The sequence below is a fragment of the Mastomys coucha genome, unplaced genomic scaffold, assembly GCF_008632895.1.
Source record: "Mastomys coucha isolate ucsf_1 unplaced genomic scaffold, UCSF_Mcou_1 pScaffold19, whole genome shotgun sequence".
Classification (NCBI taxonomy): Eukaryota; Metazoa; Chordata; class Mammalia; order Rodentia; family Muridae; genus Mastomys; species Mastomys coucha.
This window is the reverse complement of record NW_022196901.1, coordinates 464,048-481,523: the sequence shown is the minus strand read 5'-3', so window position 1 is coordinate 481,523 and position 17,476 is coordinate 464,048. Positions and strand designations below refer to the sequence as shown.

The window sequence follows — 17,476 nt, the reverse complement described above, 5'->3', positions numbered from 1 at the left end:
TTTTTTGTTAGATCTGACTACACTCCTAAGGCTGGTCTTGAACTCAAGATTCTCCTGCCTTAGCCTCCGGAGTAGCTGGGATTACAGGCACAAGTGATCACACCTGACCCTCTGGATGGGATGAGCATGAGAAGACACAGAGCACCTCCCGCCCACCAGGAAGCGAGTGTGCCCCAGGCTAGCAAGGGGACACAGTCATGTTCTTTGGGAGTCTTCATAGTAGGACACAAAGGAGGGTCTGCAGAAATGCAAGCAAATGAGAAGCAAATGAAAATCAGAAACAAGGAGGACTGTTCAGAGGTCTAACTGAGACATCAGAATCCACCCTAGAAAGCTGATCCTGCCCAGAGCTGCTGCCACTGGACTGTGCTAGGAAATCCTGGGCAAAGATAGGTTGGCAAAGCAAGGCACCGGTGACTCTTCTAAGGTCATTTTTCTGTTAAAAAATGGAAGCCTCTAAGGGCTGGGGAGACTTGCCATGTGTGTGTGAGGACCTGAGTTTGGACTCAGAGTACTCACATAGGAAACACCGTAAGAAATGGCTCCTATCATCCTAGCACTGAGGAGGTTCCTTGAGGCTTGCTGGCCAGCCGGGCTCAGTAAATTACTGGGCTCTATGTTCAGTGAAAGACCCTGTTTCAATAACTAGGGTGGGCATGCTGGAGAGATGGCTCAACAGCTAAGGGAGAACAGATTCCTGCAAGTTCTCTTCTGACCTCCTCCTAGCCCCACTGCACCCATACCCTATCCCACCACATACACATACACACATAATAAATAATAAAACTATTGTAACAAGAACTAAAATGTAGTTCTGAAAGAAGGAGAAAACCCAACACTCAAAAGAAAAAATAATTTCTCAAAAAAAATTGACTAGCAAATGAGCAACTAGAATACAAAGTCATGTAGGAGGCATGTGAAAGATAAGATATTGACTTAACAAACTATAGTTAGTGTGAGTACCTCAGCCTGGTTATAAGAGCAAATGAATGACCTCACCTTAGGATGTGACATTAAAAAGAAGTGACTGCTGTCATACTATGTACTTACCTGATCCCCGCTCGAAAGTCCAAGTTTCTGGCCAACTTGTCTATTAATTTCTGCCACATTTTCACTTTGATCTTTAAAATGCCTGCCTTCCACCCAGCTCAGGTAGGTGGGCTGGTGATCACTGGCAACTTCTATAGCTTGATTCTATTTATCCAAACAATGGGAGAGAAAAGGGGGTTTAAGTTTTTATGGTTTTTCCTCTGAATTCAAATAAGCTACTATTATAATACATAAAGCAAAAGGAAAAAAAGGGCTAGAGGTAGTTAATCATTCTTTATTCACATTTGTAATTTAAAAATGATAGTTACTTTAAACATCCAATAGTGGCAATGCTATACACAAAACCAACATGCTCACAGTCTTATGACAGCCTTATGGACTGATTCAAGAGATTCATGATTCAAAATGCCATAAGTACTTGGATGAACTTAAACAGGCTTTCAGTATGAATGTGAGAAGGAAAAAAATTACATACATCCAGGAAAAATGCTTATATATTTAAAAAAATAATTAAAATTTAAAGATAGGGGCTGGTGAGATGGCTCAGCGAGTAAGAGCACTGACTGCTCTTCCAGAGGTCCTGAGTTCAAATCCCAGCAACCACATGGTGGCTCACACCATCTGTAATGAGATCTGACACCCTCTTCTGGTGTGTCTGAAGACAGCTACAGTGTACTTATATATAATAAATAAACTTAAAAAATGAGCCAAACTAAAATTTAAAGATATAAAACAACACAATTCAGACTTTTGAAATTCCAATCAGCTGGGGTATTTAATCACTTACTGATCAATAGATTTATTTAAAAAGTAATAAATACACATGGTAAAAGTACAAAAATTTAAAAAGGCCCATGTTCCTAGAGGGAATTACTATTAGTGAGTTCCTGAGATGTTATATTATGCAGTTCCTTAATGATTTTTAAAGCTCATAAAACTGGCCAGGCATGGTGGTACATGCCTTTAATCCCAGCACTTGGGAGGCAGAAACAGGCTAGTCTCTGAGTTCAAAGCCAGCCTAGTCTGCATAGTGAGCTCCATGCCAGTCAAGGCTCCAAAGTAAGACCCTGTCTCAAAAGACAAAATAAATAAATAAATGTCATAAAAGTATAGAAGCATATAGTTTAAACTATATTCAGAGAGATGGCTCTGTGATTAAGAACACTACTTGCACTTACGCCTATAGGGGATCTATCACATGCACATAATTAAAAAATAAATCTTTAAAATTAAAAATCTGTTAGACCAGTAAAACATGAAAATAACATACTCTGCACACTTGTGGCTGAGAGTTAAATGACCAAAGTCCTCATTGTTAAAGAGTTGTACTGGCAGGAATGATTCTGCATGTCTGTGATCCTAGCACTTGGGAGGCCGAGGCAGGAAGGTTGTGATTTAAGGTCATTTTGGGTTACTTAGTGATACCCTGTCTTCAAAGACAAAACAAATATCCTCACAGGAATCTTGGGAAATATGTGCACTTGGAGGGAAACACAATCATATGAACAATTTTTATATACTTCTTGCTAGCCTTTTTCAGTCAGTGATTCATGCGTTTATATGTTATGGACAGAATGTAATATGTTTTACCCATTTAATATTACATCACACATTTACCACTTCTTAGTTACAAAACAGCAAGCACATTGATAAACAGTCACGAAGACTTGCTATCTCAGGAAGTGTGTTACTAAATTCATTTCAAAATAAATTCATTAACCTTAAAATAGTGAAGCCAAACTCTCATCTATATCAAATTTCAGCACTCCATGTTTCTTTAAATAGAACAAATTGCAAAGAATACAGGAGTCTTAGGCAACATGGTTCTCGAACACACTCACTAGTAAACCTCTTTACACAAGAAAGTCACTGTTAGCCTTTAATCCCAGCACAGGCAGACAGATCTCTGAGTTCAAGGCCAGCCTGGTCTACCCAGTGAATGCCATGACAGCCTGGGCTACACAGAGAAGGCCTGTCTTGAAGGAACAAAAAACAAAACAAAAGCCACTGTGTGTCCTTTAGCTGCATAATTTTTCTCACAATTTCCAAGCAATGATGCAACTGTTTTCGCTGGCAGAGCTCATTCAACTAAGCACAGTTTGATAAAGCAAAAGCAGGTATTTGGAGTCAGAAGTCCTGGGTCACTTTCTAGGTTACAGGGGCAAAGGTAACAGAGCCCCAGGCACTTTTTAGGTGGTTTCATAAGTTGCTGATATTACAACTCAGTGCCCCCTATTTCATAAGAAAGCTTTAAAAAAAATCAGAGACATTAAAAAAAGAAATATAAAATACATCCTGAAATATCTAAAATATCTATTTACAAGGCCACTAGGAAACCAAAAGAAAAAAATCAACTTTATCAGACAACAAAAACATTTCAATCATTTGGGTTTGGTCAAAATGTAGTTACTGGATGCATAGTGTTATGAGCTGCACTCAGTAAAGTTTGGCAAACTAATGTTCTAGCTGATTTGTACATTGATTTTCATTAGAACCACAGACACCTTCAGATAGATCGAAGTGACAAAACAGAATCCCCTTCAGGAATGTAATCAAGAAGTGCACTGATTATTTACTTTGGCCCACATTGTGTTATCAACATCACCATGAAAGAAACAATCAGGTGAATCTATGTGTTCAAACGTCAGGAGTGCCTAGGCCTAAGGCCTGGGCTGTCTCTTGCTAACACGAGGAAACAACAAGTCTGCACGTGGTGATTTCTGGGTGAATGAAGTGTAGATCCATTTTCTGCATTCAGTGTCAGTAGGAATCCTTTTTATGTTGCAATCACAGCATATGCTGAGCTTAAAATATACAGAGAGTGACTGGAAGCAGTGGTTCACACCAGAGAGTGACTGTGTCCCTCAAGGACATGGTTTAAGGTGTCACAATGGGAGCAACTACTCATATCTAGTGAACAGGGGTCATGATGAACTTAAGTATCTTACAGACCAAACATGGTGGCTCACACCTTTAATTCCAATGCTCAGGAGGCAGAAGCTGGTGGGCCTTTGTGAGTTTAAGCCAGCCTTATCAACATAGAGAGTTCCAAGCCAGCCAGGGCTACATAGTGAGATCCTGCAATAATAGAAAACCTAGCAAGAAGTAAAGGTTGACCAGTATGACCGAGAACTTCTAAGTGAAATATCTTCTTGGTACCCAGTCCTTAAATAAGGACTTGTGTGAACAAAAGAAGACATGTTTGAAACAAAATAGTATGTAACGAATGATACATATACAGCTATGGGCAACGGAGATCCACAGAGCTATGTAGGAGAAGGATTATACTATAAAGACCTGGGTTTATATAAAAGGAAGGAGACTTTGGTGGGGGTGGGCATAGGACCAGCAAAAGAGCAGAGTCAGGAGTGAGATCAGTCAGGTGAGAAACAGCCACAGGCTAGTGAAGCTGACACAGTTAGGGCAGACAAGAGCACAAGTTAGCTTCATGAAAATGAAATCTGCCTCAGACTTCCAGCATCCTTGTGTCTGAGAGTAGGGAACTGACCTAGAGAACTCAGGTCCCTTCACTGTGAACCTTTCATGGTCTATAGCCATGACTCTCAACTCTGTGACGTAAGTAGCCTGGAGATTTATTACATCTTTTAAAAATCTGTTCCTCATAGATTCTGGTTCATTAAGCTTGAGGAAAAAGCAGAATACTTGGATTCTGCAAACCTTGAGGTAAATCAGATCAAGGCCATTGTTGTAACCCTTCCTCCCATTAACTGCATATCCCTGTTACATATTTAGGGCTTCAGCTCAAATGAGATAATTCAGCCTATTAATTCCCACACATGAACCTTCTACTTTAATACTTATCTATGCCTTCTAGCCCGATTTGTCCTGGATAGTTTTTTGTTAACTTGATACAAGCTAAGTTATCTGAGAGGAGGGAACCTCAAGAAAATGCCTCCATGAGATCTAGCTGAAGGCAAGCCTGTAAGGCATTTTCTTCATTGGTGACTAATGGGGGAGGGCCAGCCCATTGTGGGTGGTGACACCCCTGTGCTAGGGGCCCTGGGTTCTATAAGAAAGCAGGCTGAGCAAGCCAGGGGAACAAGCCAGCAAGCAGTTCTGACCTCTGTACCAGTTCCTGCCTCTAGTTTCCTCTCCTGCTTGAGTTCTTGTCCTGGTTTCCTTCAATGACAGACTACAATGTGGAAGTGTAAGTCAAATAAACCCTTTCCTCTCCAACTTGCTTTGGGCCACTGTGTTTCATCACAGCCGTAGAAACCCTGACTAAGACACAACTATTATGGGAATTCTAAATAACCAAAAATGAAAATGACGATCCATAAGCAACAATACCGTTTCAGTAAAACATAGCCGTTACTTTAAATTTCTAAAAATTCAAAAGTTAATCATGGTGAGCAATTATATAAAATGTGGCCAGCTTATAGTATCACACCAATTAATTGCTAAAAGAAATGACCTCTAAATAAAACGTACATAAAACCAGGACTGGAGCCACATGTGTATGTAGCTCGGCATTGGCATTTCCATAAACAATAAAGATTAGATGTAATCTAGTTCAAGACTTAATCCAAATGCTTAGTATTAGTTATTCCTAGGCATTGGAATTATGGATAACTTTTATCTTCTTTTAGATAATTTTCCTATAAAGCAGGTGTTCCTTTGCTAATAGGGGGTAGGGTTGACGTGCTCTGCTGATATAGGCTTAGAAAAAACAGCAATTTATTCCAAGGCTGAAAACATTTAAACTTCAAAGATACCTTTAAATCAATTCTCAGGAATACTTCTTCACACACACACCCCCAAAAAAGACCAAGATTATGTAATTCCTAAGCAGCGATGAACCTAAGGGAGCAACAACATGTCATCAAATTCTTAGCTACTGTAGGAAGCATTTTTCTAAACTTATGGAGTGGGGAGTTTATTCCTGTAAACTCATTAATTTGGGATTTGAATGTACACTGAAAATCTACATCAGAAATGACAGGGAACAATGAACCAAGCTGGAATTTGGTGACAGTGACTGATTCCTTTCAGCCACCAGAAAGCAAACCAGAGAGAGAACATTTGGTGAAGATAAACTTTAACAATAAGAATGATTCCGGTGAAATTGGTGTGTTTTGATAGATGGATTATAAAAGCAAGATAAATGCAGCAAAGAGGAAATAAAGGTGGAATACTTGAAGTCATTTCAAACTCTTGGATATTTCTTTTATGAGCCAGTATTCAGGTACCAAGCACCTAGGATTTTAGATTTCAAATATTCTAACCCCATGAATACACTCAAACTAAGAGAGTCTATTTGTGCCCACTCTTAGGAAAACATGAATGCTGTATTTCCACCGATGGTTAATATCCAGAAAGCGACAGTTCGCTGAGGTCCAAGTAAAAAATTCTGGCTACCAAGGTGAAAGTGTGAGGTGTGAATAATTCCATCGCCTTGTCACACACACACACCACACCCCACCCCCCGCACATACTCTTGCTGTGTTCGAAGTCCTCCTAAGCAGGGAGAGCGGTCACCTTATTAACGTTTGGCACAGGTTGGAAACCTTGGTAATCTACACACCAAGCCTGCCACTCAACGCCTCTTATTGCTGCACTGGCAATTCGTTGGCAGGATAATGCTTTAGCAACCTGTAAGCAAACCTGAAAGAGCTCTCTAGAACTTTCCATCCTAGACTGCGGACCGCTTCTGAATGCTGAGGCAGAACCCTAACATGTTCCTTCCGGTTTAATCGGGTTAAAGGGGTGCACTAAGAATCCAACTGCAGGGTCTGGGGATGCACGAGCCGTGGTGTGGGTGCACACGCAGAGGGCCCTCGCTCACGCCTCAGCTCGGGCTCAGTGGCAGACAGTGCCCCAGCGGGGGAAGGTGTCAGCGGACCCTAGTCCCACGAGACCTCAGTGGTGTCCGCGTCCGGCCAGCACGTTACCTGCAGCAGGTGAAGCTGGGCCACGAGGCGCCGCGGCAGATGCAGGAAGCAGTCCCGAGCGTTCGTGAAGGCCAACGTCACGACCGCCCCACCAGACCCCGCACCGGCTAAGCGATCGCTGCTCCACATTGTCCCAAGGTTCAACTCTCACCGGAGAGCGGAGTCCACCCGCTTCCCGTCAGGCCAGGGCGTCGGAGCCCGAGGACATCGATCGGGCCCGCCCCTCTCTTCACACACCTGGCCGCTGTCACTCTTGAGTCACTCCGCCGAGGCTCTAGGGGGCGGTACATAGCTCAGCGAATTCTCGCTCTCAGGAAACAATCGTCGATGGGGTCGATCCTCCAGCCAATCCTAGCACGCTTAGCCCATCCTGCTCTCTTATTGGACTCGGAAGAGTGCGGCTGGCGGATGTTATTCTGGCGCGGAATGCCAGAGCCGGCAAGATGGCAGCCTGTGACGGGAAGCCGGGTGGTATATTCGATCACCACGTCCAAACGGCTGTGTGTGACTCGCGGGCCAAATACCGGGAGGGCCGACGCCCTCGCGCGGTCAAGGTAGAGTGACTTGGGTTCTTCCGTCTCCTAGGCAGGAGCACTAACTTCCTGTGAGCACGAGCTCCCCATGGCCTGCCTCCATAAAGGAATGGCAGGGATGCTGTCAAGTCCATCTCTCAGTGGAGAGGGCACGAGGAACCCGGGCCCGGGTACCAAAGGTTATCACTACTCTCGGTTAACTGCTTACTAAACTGCCAATCCACGATTTTCAGCTTTGTATCCTATGTGTTTACAATAGCGCTTCAGGACAAGCTCTGGTTGAGTGTCCAGTGGCTGTTTACATTAACTTCTCTGGAGTCAGCGTTTGGAAAAGACGTCTGTTAAGTGGCTTAATCAGATACCCTTATGTGGAGTGTGTTATTCTTTAGGCAGAAAGAGTGACAGTTTTGTGTGCATGTTTTGCAGACCAGATTGAGCGGAGTGTTTGTTTTCAAAGCTCCATTTAAAAGGAGGTGGGAGAACAGATTTGCCATAGGCTTGTTTGAAGAGTACATTTAACGAGCTCTCCCCCGGCTTTAGGTATATACAATCAATTTGGAATCTCAGTACTTACTAATACAAGGAGTTCCTGCAGTGGGAGCCATGAAGGAATTAATTGAGCGATTTGCTTTGTATGGTGCAATTGAACAGTATAATGCTCTAGATGAATACCCAGCGGAAGATTTTACAGAAGTTTATCTCATTAAATTTGTGAAATTACAAAGTGCAAGGTATGTACAAGTTTTTCGTTTTTGGTTTTTTGTTTTGTTTGTTTGTTTGTTTGTTTGTTTGAGACAGTGTTTCTCTGTGTAGCCCTGGCTGCCCTGGAACTCACTCTGTAGACCAGGCTGGTCTTGAACTCAGAAATCCACCTGCCTCTGTCTCCCTAGTGCTGGGATCAAAGGCGTGTGCCACCACTGCCCAGCAGGTATGTACAAGTTAAGCAGAACTCCTGTCTTCTATTCCTGCTGCTGTCATTTTGGCCTCAAACGCACCCAAATCACACAACCACTTCTTGCTCCCAATCCTCCTGATTTGGGGGTGGGGAGGAGTATTTATGTGGATAGCCTTAGCTATGCTGGAATTAGTTCTGTAGATCAGGTTGGCCTTGAACCGAAAGATCCCTCTGCCTCTCTTGCTGGGATTAAAGAGTGCGGGGTTTAAAGGTATGTGCCACCCCATCTTGTCTTGCAGTTTGTTTATTACCAGGCCTCATGTATGCAACTCAATCATTCTAACAGTGACTGACATCTCAGCTTTTCCTTCAAGCTTTTAAAAGGCTGATTCACAACAGAACTCTCCCCATCCTCTCATATCTGTACTTGGCAGTTTTTGAGCCTGTAGTGTGCTAGATTAGGAATTACGTTTGAAGAAAATTTTCAGTCCTATGGCTTCATGACTGTGGAGAATTTTAGAACTGCCAAACACATTTTTTTCTTTTCCTAAAATCCATATGGCAAAAAGATCTACTTCTTTAGGTTCATTGAGGAAGGGTGAAATGAAACAATTTATGTAAAAGGACTGGACTGGTACCTCCTATTAAAAGTAAATATTAGATCTGTGGCAGTTATGGCACATGCCTTTAATCCTAGCACCAGGGAGGCAGAAACAGGTAGATCACTGAGGTTAAGGCCAGCCTGGTCTACAGAGTGAGTTCCGAGACAGACAGAGCTACCCAGAGAAACCCTGTTTCCAAAAAACAAACAAAAGATAAATATTAGTAATGACAGTTCTTATTCATATGGTTCTATGTTAATCAACCTTGTATTCCAATAAGGAATACTTTATGTTAATCCTTTTTGGGGGAAGGAGTGTGTGCGAACACTAGCCTGAAACTGTGTAGACCAGCTGACCTAGAACTCAAAACTTCATCCCTACTCTGCCTACCCTTCTCCACCAGGTTTAAAGGCATGTGCCACTACAGTGTATTCTACACTATTTTTTGAGACTAGGCCCCTCCCTGAATCTGGAGCTCATCAGCTAGATTGGTTAGCTGTGGAGCTTCAGTGATCCTCCTATTTCTACCTTGCCAGCACTGGAATTATAGGTACAGTGCGGTGCCTAGCTTTTATGTGCATGCTAGGGGTCTGAGCCTAGGTACTCGAGCAAGTGCTTTTCCAGCTGAGCAGTCTTCCTAGCTCATGTTAGCCATTTTTTCTTTTTAATCACTAACCTTATCTAAACCATATCTTTTTCTGGCTTTTGTTATTCATAAACATTTTTGGCAGAAAAAGGCTTCAAATCCCCTGGAGCTGGAGTTACTGGTGGTTGTGAACCATTCAAGATGGGTGCTGGGATTTGAATCTGCTCTTCTCGAAGTTCAGAAAGTGCTCATATCGCCTGCCAGAATATCTCTCCAGCCCCTATATTTCTTTTGTGCACTATTCATTGTCCACCACAAAATCACTTGACTTCAAAAAGCCATTTGTCTTTTCTTACCAGGTGGCCAACTCTACCAGATATAGATAGCATATTCTCTAGAGCCTCTATTCATTGTCCACCACAAAATCACTTGACTTCAAAAAGTCATTTGTCTTTTCTTACCAGGTGGCCAACTCTACCAGGTATAGATAGCATATTCTCTAGAGCCTCGTATCTCCACAGATCCTGATACAGTTAACTCTAGTGTCAAGACATCTGAATTGAATCCTAGTTTTATAGATGACTGTATGAATATGATCCAGAATTTTCTGGTGCCTTGGTTTCATCATGAGATGGTTATGAGATACCAATTTAAGTGACACACTTGTAACTTTGCATGGGGTAATATCTCAATAAACATTAATCACTATCTATAGATACAGAAGTACTTAATTACTTATTATAACGCTTGATTCAGCATAAGTGTTCAGTATTTCTTTTTAAAACGTTATTTATTTCTCTTATTTTTATGTGTATGTGGTGTGGTTATGTGAACTGTTATGTCCTGTGTGTATGCAGGGCCTGCAGAACAGAAGAGGGCATTATCCCCTGAAACTGGAGTTACAGACAGTTGTGACGTTGCCAGGCTGGGAATTGAACCTGGGTCCTCTAGAAGAGTAGCTACTGCTCTTAACCCCTTAGCTATATCTCTCCAGCCCCAAGAAGGAACACACTCCTTAATTTTGCACTGGTTTGTTGTTCTGTACTAAACACTTTCATTTATTCATGTATGCGTGTATATAGGAGGGCATGCCATGGCATATGTCCAAGAGGTGGTTATTTCCTACCATGTGAGTTCCAGAGACTCGGCTCAGGTCACCAGTCTTGGTGACAAGCCTAAACTTACACACTTTGCTCACAAGTTCTATAACTCAGGCTAACCAGTAGGATCCTGAGTTAGTTCAAATATCTAGGTAAGTGTGTCCAGCTTAGCTGAAGACCTTTTACATTATTAGAGAGGGGAAGGGAAGAATAATTTCTTGGCGATGGAGAGATGGCTCAGTGGTTAAGATAGCTTACTGCTCTTCCAGAGAATTAGAGTTCAGTCCCAGCACCCTTATCAGGTGGCTCACAACAACCTATAACTCTAGCTCGCTGGATCTAATGGCCTCTTCAGGTCTCTGTGGGCACCTGGCACCTGCACCCTTATGTATAGACACACTTACATAAAAACAAATAAAAAGTTAAATCTTTTTCTTAAAGAGTACTTTCTGGGTCAGTGGGGTCATTAAAAAACCAAACATCTTACCCAGCATCCCCAACATATACATACACATACTTTGCTCCTTAAAACAAACTGCAATACCTGTTAGTCTTTTATCTTAGGTAAATCTATATTTAAAACACCAAGGCTGCAGAGATGTCTCAGCATTAAGAGCATATACTCCTCCTCCACAGGACCTGAGTTCAGTTCCCATCAGCCAGGTCAAGTGCCTAACTCTAGCTCCAGGCCAGAGCCTCTGAACATACTTACACTAAAATAATAGAAAAAAATAAATCTTTCTGGGTGTAGCAGTATATGCTTTTAATCCCAGCACTTGGAAGCCAGAGGTAGGCCTCTGTGAATTTTAGGCCATCCTGATCTACAGAGTAAGTTCCAGAACAGCCAGAGCTGTATAGTGAGACCCTGTCTTGGGGTTGGGATGGGTGGTGGAGCCATGCATCTGGGAACTGGAGAGATGACTCAAAAGCTAAGAGCACTTATTGCTATTTCTGAGGACTCAGATTTGGAGTTTGGCTCCCAACACCCATGTCAGGTGACTCACAACTGTCTGACACTCCAGTTCCAGGGTATCTATCACCTCTGGCCTCCTCAGGCAACTGTACTCATGTGCACATACCCACATATAGACATACACACAGAAATAAAAGTACTAAAAATAATTGTTTTTAAGCCATGTAACTTATGCATTTCTTCAGTGTTCTCTTTATGTTATGTATTCGTTTTTCTTTAGGGTAGCTAAGAAAAAGATGGATGAACAGAGTTTCTTTGGAGGGTTACTTCATGTGTGCTATGCTCCAGAATTTGAGACAGTTGAAGAAACTAGAAAAAAATTAGAAGAAAGAAAGGCATATATTACAAGAGTTACTAAAAGCCAAGGTAGGGAAAGTCTGTGTTAACACCTCCTGTGTGCTAAGCAGGTGTGTCATTGTGGAATTCCTGCTCAGTCACCGTCTTCTGTCTGTGCCCCACTGTAGAGTCTCTCTGGGAAGGGAGAAATGTTGATTCATGGAGATTGCCTCCAGGATGTGAGAGATAGTCGAATAGTAGTAAATAGTATTCAGAAGTGGGGTAAACGGATGGCAGGGTAAGCCAGACTACATGTCAAACACTTAGACAGCTGGATTGCCACCATACATTTAAGGAGCTGTAAGTCCTACAGAATAGCCAAAGTACCAAGGTTTTAGTGTGAGAGATTAGGAAAGTAGACAGGAAGCAAATCATGAAGCCTGTATCCCAGGCTAAGGCCAGGGTTTAATATGAAAGCAGCAAGAAGAAATTGTGGTTTACAGACTGGTTCTGTGTGTTGCTCACCATGGGAAACTTCCAGTTATTGATCAGAAGCTAGTTTGGTGACTTACATGTTCGGTGGCTCACATGTTCGGTGGCTCACATGTCCAGCTGAGTTTCTCTTGACACAAGTATGAAGTAAACATGGTTTATACATATAGTAGAATATTCTGAAAATGTAAAAGCTTTCTATGAATGGCATGGAGACTCTAAAATTACAATTAATAGAAAATGTAAAAATAAGTGTTATTATCTTTCACGTGGCCCCAGAGGAAAAGTGGGGCATTCTAGATAGATGAGGAGGCGAAGCCTGACAGTATCCCATGGGATCCTTTTAGAAAGCCTTTGAATTTCAGCAGTGCATTCCCTGCTCTAGAACTATCATTGGGGAGTAGAGCTGCTTAGCATTTTAAGGTTTGTTTTTAGAATTTCAAGATTCTGAATGATCAAAATGATTAATGAAAAATTTCTTTCCCTTTCCTTCAACTTTTAAACCTTGACTTTAAAGACTGTTACATTATGAAGAAGAAATCGGTTCCAGAACAGCAAGGAACAGAAGAGTCTAGACAAGCTTTTCCTCCACCTATACCTGGTTTCGGTACAGCTGCTTTAAACACACCTCCCGAGAGTCCTCTGGAGAACTCAAGGCCTCGTCTTCCTTATTCTTGTGAATTCCCTTTAAGCTATTTTGCCTCCCAAAGCACGTGCTCCCCTGGGGAACATATGGACGGAGCATCCAACTCCTGTAGTCGAGCTAGGAACCATGGTGAGCTGCCGAAGCATCATGACCACACTGCCTTTCCCCCAAAGCTACAGATGAACACTTACAAAAATTCTGTCCCTTGCTCCACTGTGCAAGAGGCCATCGCTACCTCCCAGGCAGTTGGCAGATTTATGCCTAGGACGACGCAGCTACAGGAGAGGAAGCGACGGCGGGATTGTGATCGCGAACTCGGAACTTCTCTTGAAACACACACAAGCAGTAACGAGGTTTTGATTGGACCTAAGTTGCCTGGTATTCCCACAATAGATCTGCAGGATGACTCCTTGAATACAACAGCAAACTTAATACGAAGTAAACTTAAAGAGGTAAGGCCATTTTTTTTTAATTGAGATAATTTAATTGTGAGACCAACACTTGATAGGAAATTATTTGGAGGAACTAAAACTTTGTAATTATTTGGTTTTTTTGTATTTTCCTACCTTTATCTTCCAAAATAACAAATTTGATCAGTATCTATTTGATTTGACAGTCTTTTCTTTAAAGATATATTTACTTATTTTATGTATGTGAGTATACTGTCACTCCCTTCAGACACACCAGAAGAGGGCATCGGATCCCATCCCACATGGTTGTGAGTCACCATGTAGTTGCTGGGAATTGAACTCAGGACCTCTGGAAGAGCAGTCAGTGCTCTTTAACCACTGAGCCATGTCTCCAGCCCCCTTGACAGTCATTCTTGGTTTAACAGTGAACAGATACATTTTATGTTAGTGTAGGTATAAAATATTCCAGTCAATCAGACTATAAGAGTTGATTCCAGATATGTCTCTGTCACTTTCCCTATTTACAGCTAGCGCCCTAGGTAGTAATAGCATAAGCCAAAATTGACAGTTACAATTGATTATTTCTCTTAAAGTCAGATTGCATCAGAGTCAAAATGCTTTTATGATAAATATTCATAAAAGGAATGATTTTGATTAAGTAATCACTTAATCAGTTTTGTTGGGAACAGAACTCAGGGACATATGTGTTAGGCTAATGCTCCTTCACTGCCACATCCCCAGCCCACAAAGAGAGATTTCTGAAGGCTGAGTATGTGGTTGCCAACACCCTACATTTTATGTGTGAACCTCGAAGCTCTGAACTAGTTGAAATCAGATTGTCTTTCCCCCGTTATTTACATTATTTTTCATTTCCTAGACACACAAGAAAGCTAACAGTTGAAGTAGCTTGTGAAAGCTTTCTTTTTGTGGAGGGGAGATGGACCTTGAAATCATACATGGAGGGCCATGAGCATTTTTTCAGTTAACTCCCAGGTCAGCGAGCCCCGCTCACACGCATGCTCACTCAGTGCTCTCCTGCTCTGCAGTGTCATTAGAGAAGCTAAGGAGGCTCCTTTTTTTTTTTTTTTTTTTTTTAAATTTAAGAGTTTTGTTTTTGCCTAATTGAAATAGTAAAAGTGTATGAATGTGGTTTTATGTTTAAGTCTACCTAAGTTTTTCACTGTGTGCCAGCACCTTCCTTCCTTCAGGTGCCCTGCACTGAGGCATAGATTCAGACTCACAGCTGCCTCAGTCAGGGCTAACTGCATGTAAAGCATAAAGTCTACACCTCAGAGAAATAATAGGACAACAGAAAAAATACATATCCTTTACCACAATTTCTAGTGTTTTCCCATTTCAAATTAAGATGGTCTCATACTGCTTTTGACTTAAGTTATTTTGGTAATAGAATAATAACCATGTATTCAGGATCCATTGCAGCCGAGATCTCTGTAAAGGCAGCCTGGTCTACCTAGTAAGCCCCAGGTCAGGCCAGGCCAGTCAAAGTTACACCGCGAGATCCTGTTCAAAAATAAAACCAACCAACCCGTAAAACCTGGGTACGTTATCTGCATCCTGTTGGTTTTCTTCATTATAGCCGTTTCTAGAGTGAGGTGAAATCCCTATGTGGTTTTAATTTGCATTTGTTTAATTGAGGTGAGATAGCATCCTAATATGTTCTTTTGCATTTCCCTGATAGTAGTGATGTTGAACATTTTCAAACACGTATTGGCCATATGTATTTCTTCCTTTGAGATCTGTTCAACTCATTAGATTGGATGACATGTTTGTTCCTTAGTGTTATAACTTTGAGCAGTTCTTTGTAGATGCTTGATATTAACTCCTCATTTGTGTAGTTGGGCACAGACTCCCCATTCTGCAGGCTCTTTTCACTGCACTTTTCTGATTGTGTTGCTATGCAGAAGCTCCTCCACTCCATGTGATCCCATTAGTCAGTTTGGGCATTATACTCTGTTCCATTAGAATCCAATGCAGAAAATCTTTGCCTATATCTTCAAGTACTTGCTCTTCCTGTTTTCCTCTGGTAGTCTCAGAGATTGTTCAATACATTTTGAAGTGTGTGTGTGTGTGTGTGTATGTGTGTATTTTCCCCATGTGTTTTTGATACCTTTGTCAAAAATGTCATGGCTGTAGATTCCCTCTGGATCCTTGTTTCTCGAACCTTGGTCTGAGTTCTTGTTTTTATCCAATACTAGGCTGCTTTGCTGTCTTAGGGTTTCTAATGCCATAACCAAAAATCAAGTTGGGGAAAAGGGTTTAATTGGCTTATATTTCTATTGCTATTCATTATTGAAGGAAGTCAGGACAGGAACTCAGACAGGGCAGGAAGCAGGAGCTGATGCAGAGGCCATAGAGGGCTGCTACTTACATGTTCAGCCTACTTTCTTATACAACCCAGGACCACTGGCCCTGGAGTAGTACCACCCACAATGGGCTGGAGCCTCCCTCACCAATCACTGAGTAAGAAAATACCCTACAGCCAGATCTTACGGAAACATTTCGTCAATTCTGACAGGAACTAGGCAGCACATCTTGTCACTGTGGCTCAGTGATCTGACATAAGATGCCATTCCATCTGTGGCTCACCCTCACTGCCTGGGGTGGCTGTAACTCTTTATGGGTGTTCCTACTTCCGAAAGGATTTTAGGGCAGTTGTTTTCTACCTTTGTGAAGGATGTCTCTGATACTTTGATAAGGACTGTGTTTGTTCTACAGATCCACTTTTGAAAATATAGCCATTTTCACAATATTAGTTCTACCAGGGCCAGTGAGAGAGATAGTTCAGCAGATAAAGATCCTTTCCAGAAGCCTGACCACGGAGTTCAATCCCCAGGACTCACATGGTAGGAAGAGACAGTTTCCCCGAGTTTCCTCTGGCTGTCATATACATGCTGTGGGCACATATATATTCCCTTGCACAAATAAATGAGTAAGTGTAGTTTTCAAAATTAATTCTGCCAGGGGTGGTGGCACTCGTCTTTAATCCTAGCACTTGAGAGGCAGAGGCAGACAGAGCTCTGAACTTCAGGTCATTCTGGTCTACAGAGCTAGTTCTGGGACAGCCAAGGCTACACAAAGAAACCCTAGAAACCGTATCTTGAAAAACTTTAAAAAAAAAAAAAAGTAATTAATTCTGCCAGTGGCTGGCAAGACGGCTCAGTGGCTAGAGCCACTAGCTGCCTAACCTGACCACCTGTGCTCTACTCCAGCACCCACTCCAACAAGTAGTTCTCTGACATCCCTGTGTACACTGTGCTGTAGGTGAGATGGGACAGAATAGCAAGTATAGATTGTTAAAATTCTACAATCCAGAAACATGAGAGGTCTTGCCATTTTCTATTTTTTCTTCCCTGTCTTTTCTCACTAAGAGTTTGACTATAGAGGTCTTTGGCCTTCTGGTTACATTTATTCCTGGGTTTAAGTATGTAGTATTGTATGTGTGTATGTGTGTGTACATATATGTATCTGTGTATGTGTGTGTGTGTGTGTGTGTGTTCATGTATGCATGCTTCCTCTGTCACTTTTACTTTATGTTTTGAAACAGGGTCACTTATTTAACCTAGAGCTCACTGATTCAGCTAGACTGTCTGCCAGCAGGCTCCTGGGACTCTTTTGTGTCTGCCTTTGCAGTTCGAGATTATAGGTGTGCTCTACTGCACCTGGGTATTTTACAAGGGGCTGGAGATCAGAACTCGGGGCTTTGTGTCTGCAGGCAAGCACTTCACCAGCTGAGCCATCCTTCCAAACTATTTGGTTTTGTTGTTTTTTTGTGAATGGGATTTTTTTTTTTCTGATTTTTTTTCCTTGGCAAGTTTATTGCTTTCTAGAAAAGCTACTGTTTTATGTTTGTTTGTTGAGTTTATATATTTTGATGATAGTACTTATCATAGTTAAAAGTTTTCTGGTCAGATCTTTAGAGTCTTTTAAGTATAGAGTTATGTAGTCTGTGAATAGAGATCATAGAACTTCTCTCTTTCCTC

At 41.9% G+C, this 17,476-nt stretch overlaps 2 protein-coding genes across 4 annotated transcripts in view; one reads left to right on the top strand and one right to left on the bottom strand.

The window, feature by feature from the left end:
- Positions 1 to 7,457, bottom strand: part of Pex1 (peroxisomal biogenesis factor 1) — a 40,010-nt gene extending 32,553 nt beyond the window's left edge. The window contains exons 1-2 of the mRNA XM_031380281.1: positions 6,963 to 7,457; positions 1,051 to 1,194 (exon numbers count right to left, since the gene is read on the bottom strand). Coding sequence (XP_031236141.1) covers positions 1,051 to 1,194; positions 6,963 to 7,091 — 273 coding nt within the window. The 5' untranslated portion in view covers positions 7,092 to 7,457. The remainder of the gene's footprint in view (positions 1 to 1,050; positions 1,195 to 6,962) is intronic.
- Positions 7,015 to 17,476, top strand: part of Rbm48 (RNA binding motif protein 48) — a 12,611-nt gene continuing 2,149 nt past the window's right edge. Inside the window, exons 1-4 of one of the 3 annotated variants that reach the window (XM_031379914.1) lie at positions 7,015 to 7,516; positions 8,036 to 8,226; positions 11,872 to 12,017; positions 12,937 to 13,517. In XM_031379914.1, the coding sequence (XP_031235774.1) occupies positions 7,406 to 7,516; positions 8,036 to 8,226; positions 11,872 to 12,017; positions 12,937 to 13,517 (1,029 nt within the window). In that variant the 5' untranslated portion in view covers positions 7,015 to 7,405. Of the gene's footprint in view, positions 7,517 to 7,552; positions 7,675 to 8,035; positions 8,227 to 11,871; positions 12,018 to 12,936; positions 13,518 to 17,476 lie in introns of those variants that run through there. The other 2 variants (XM_031379915.1, XM_031379916.1) reach the window with 2 other exon arrangements.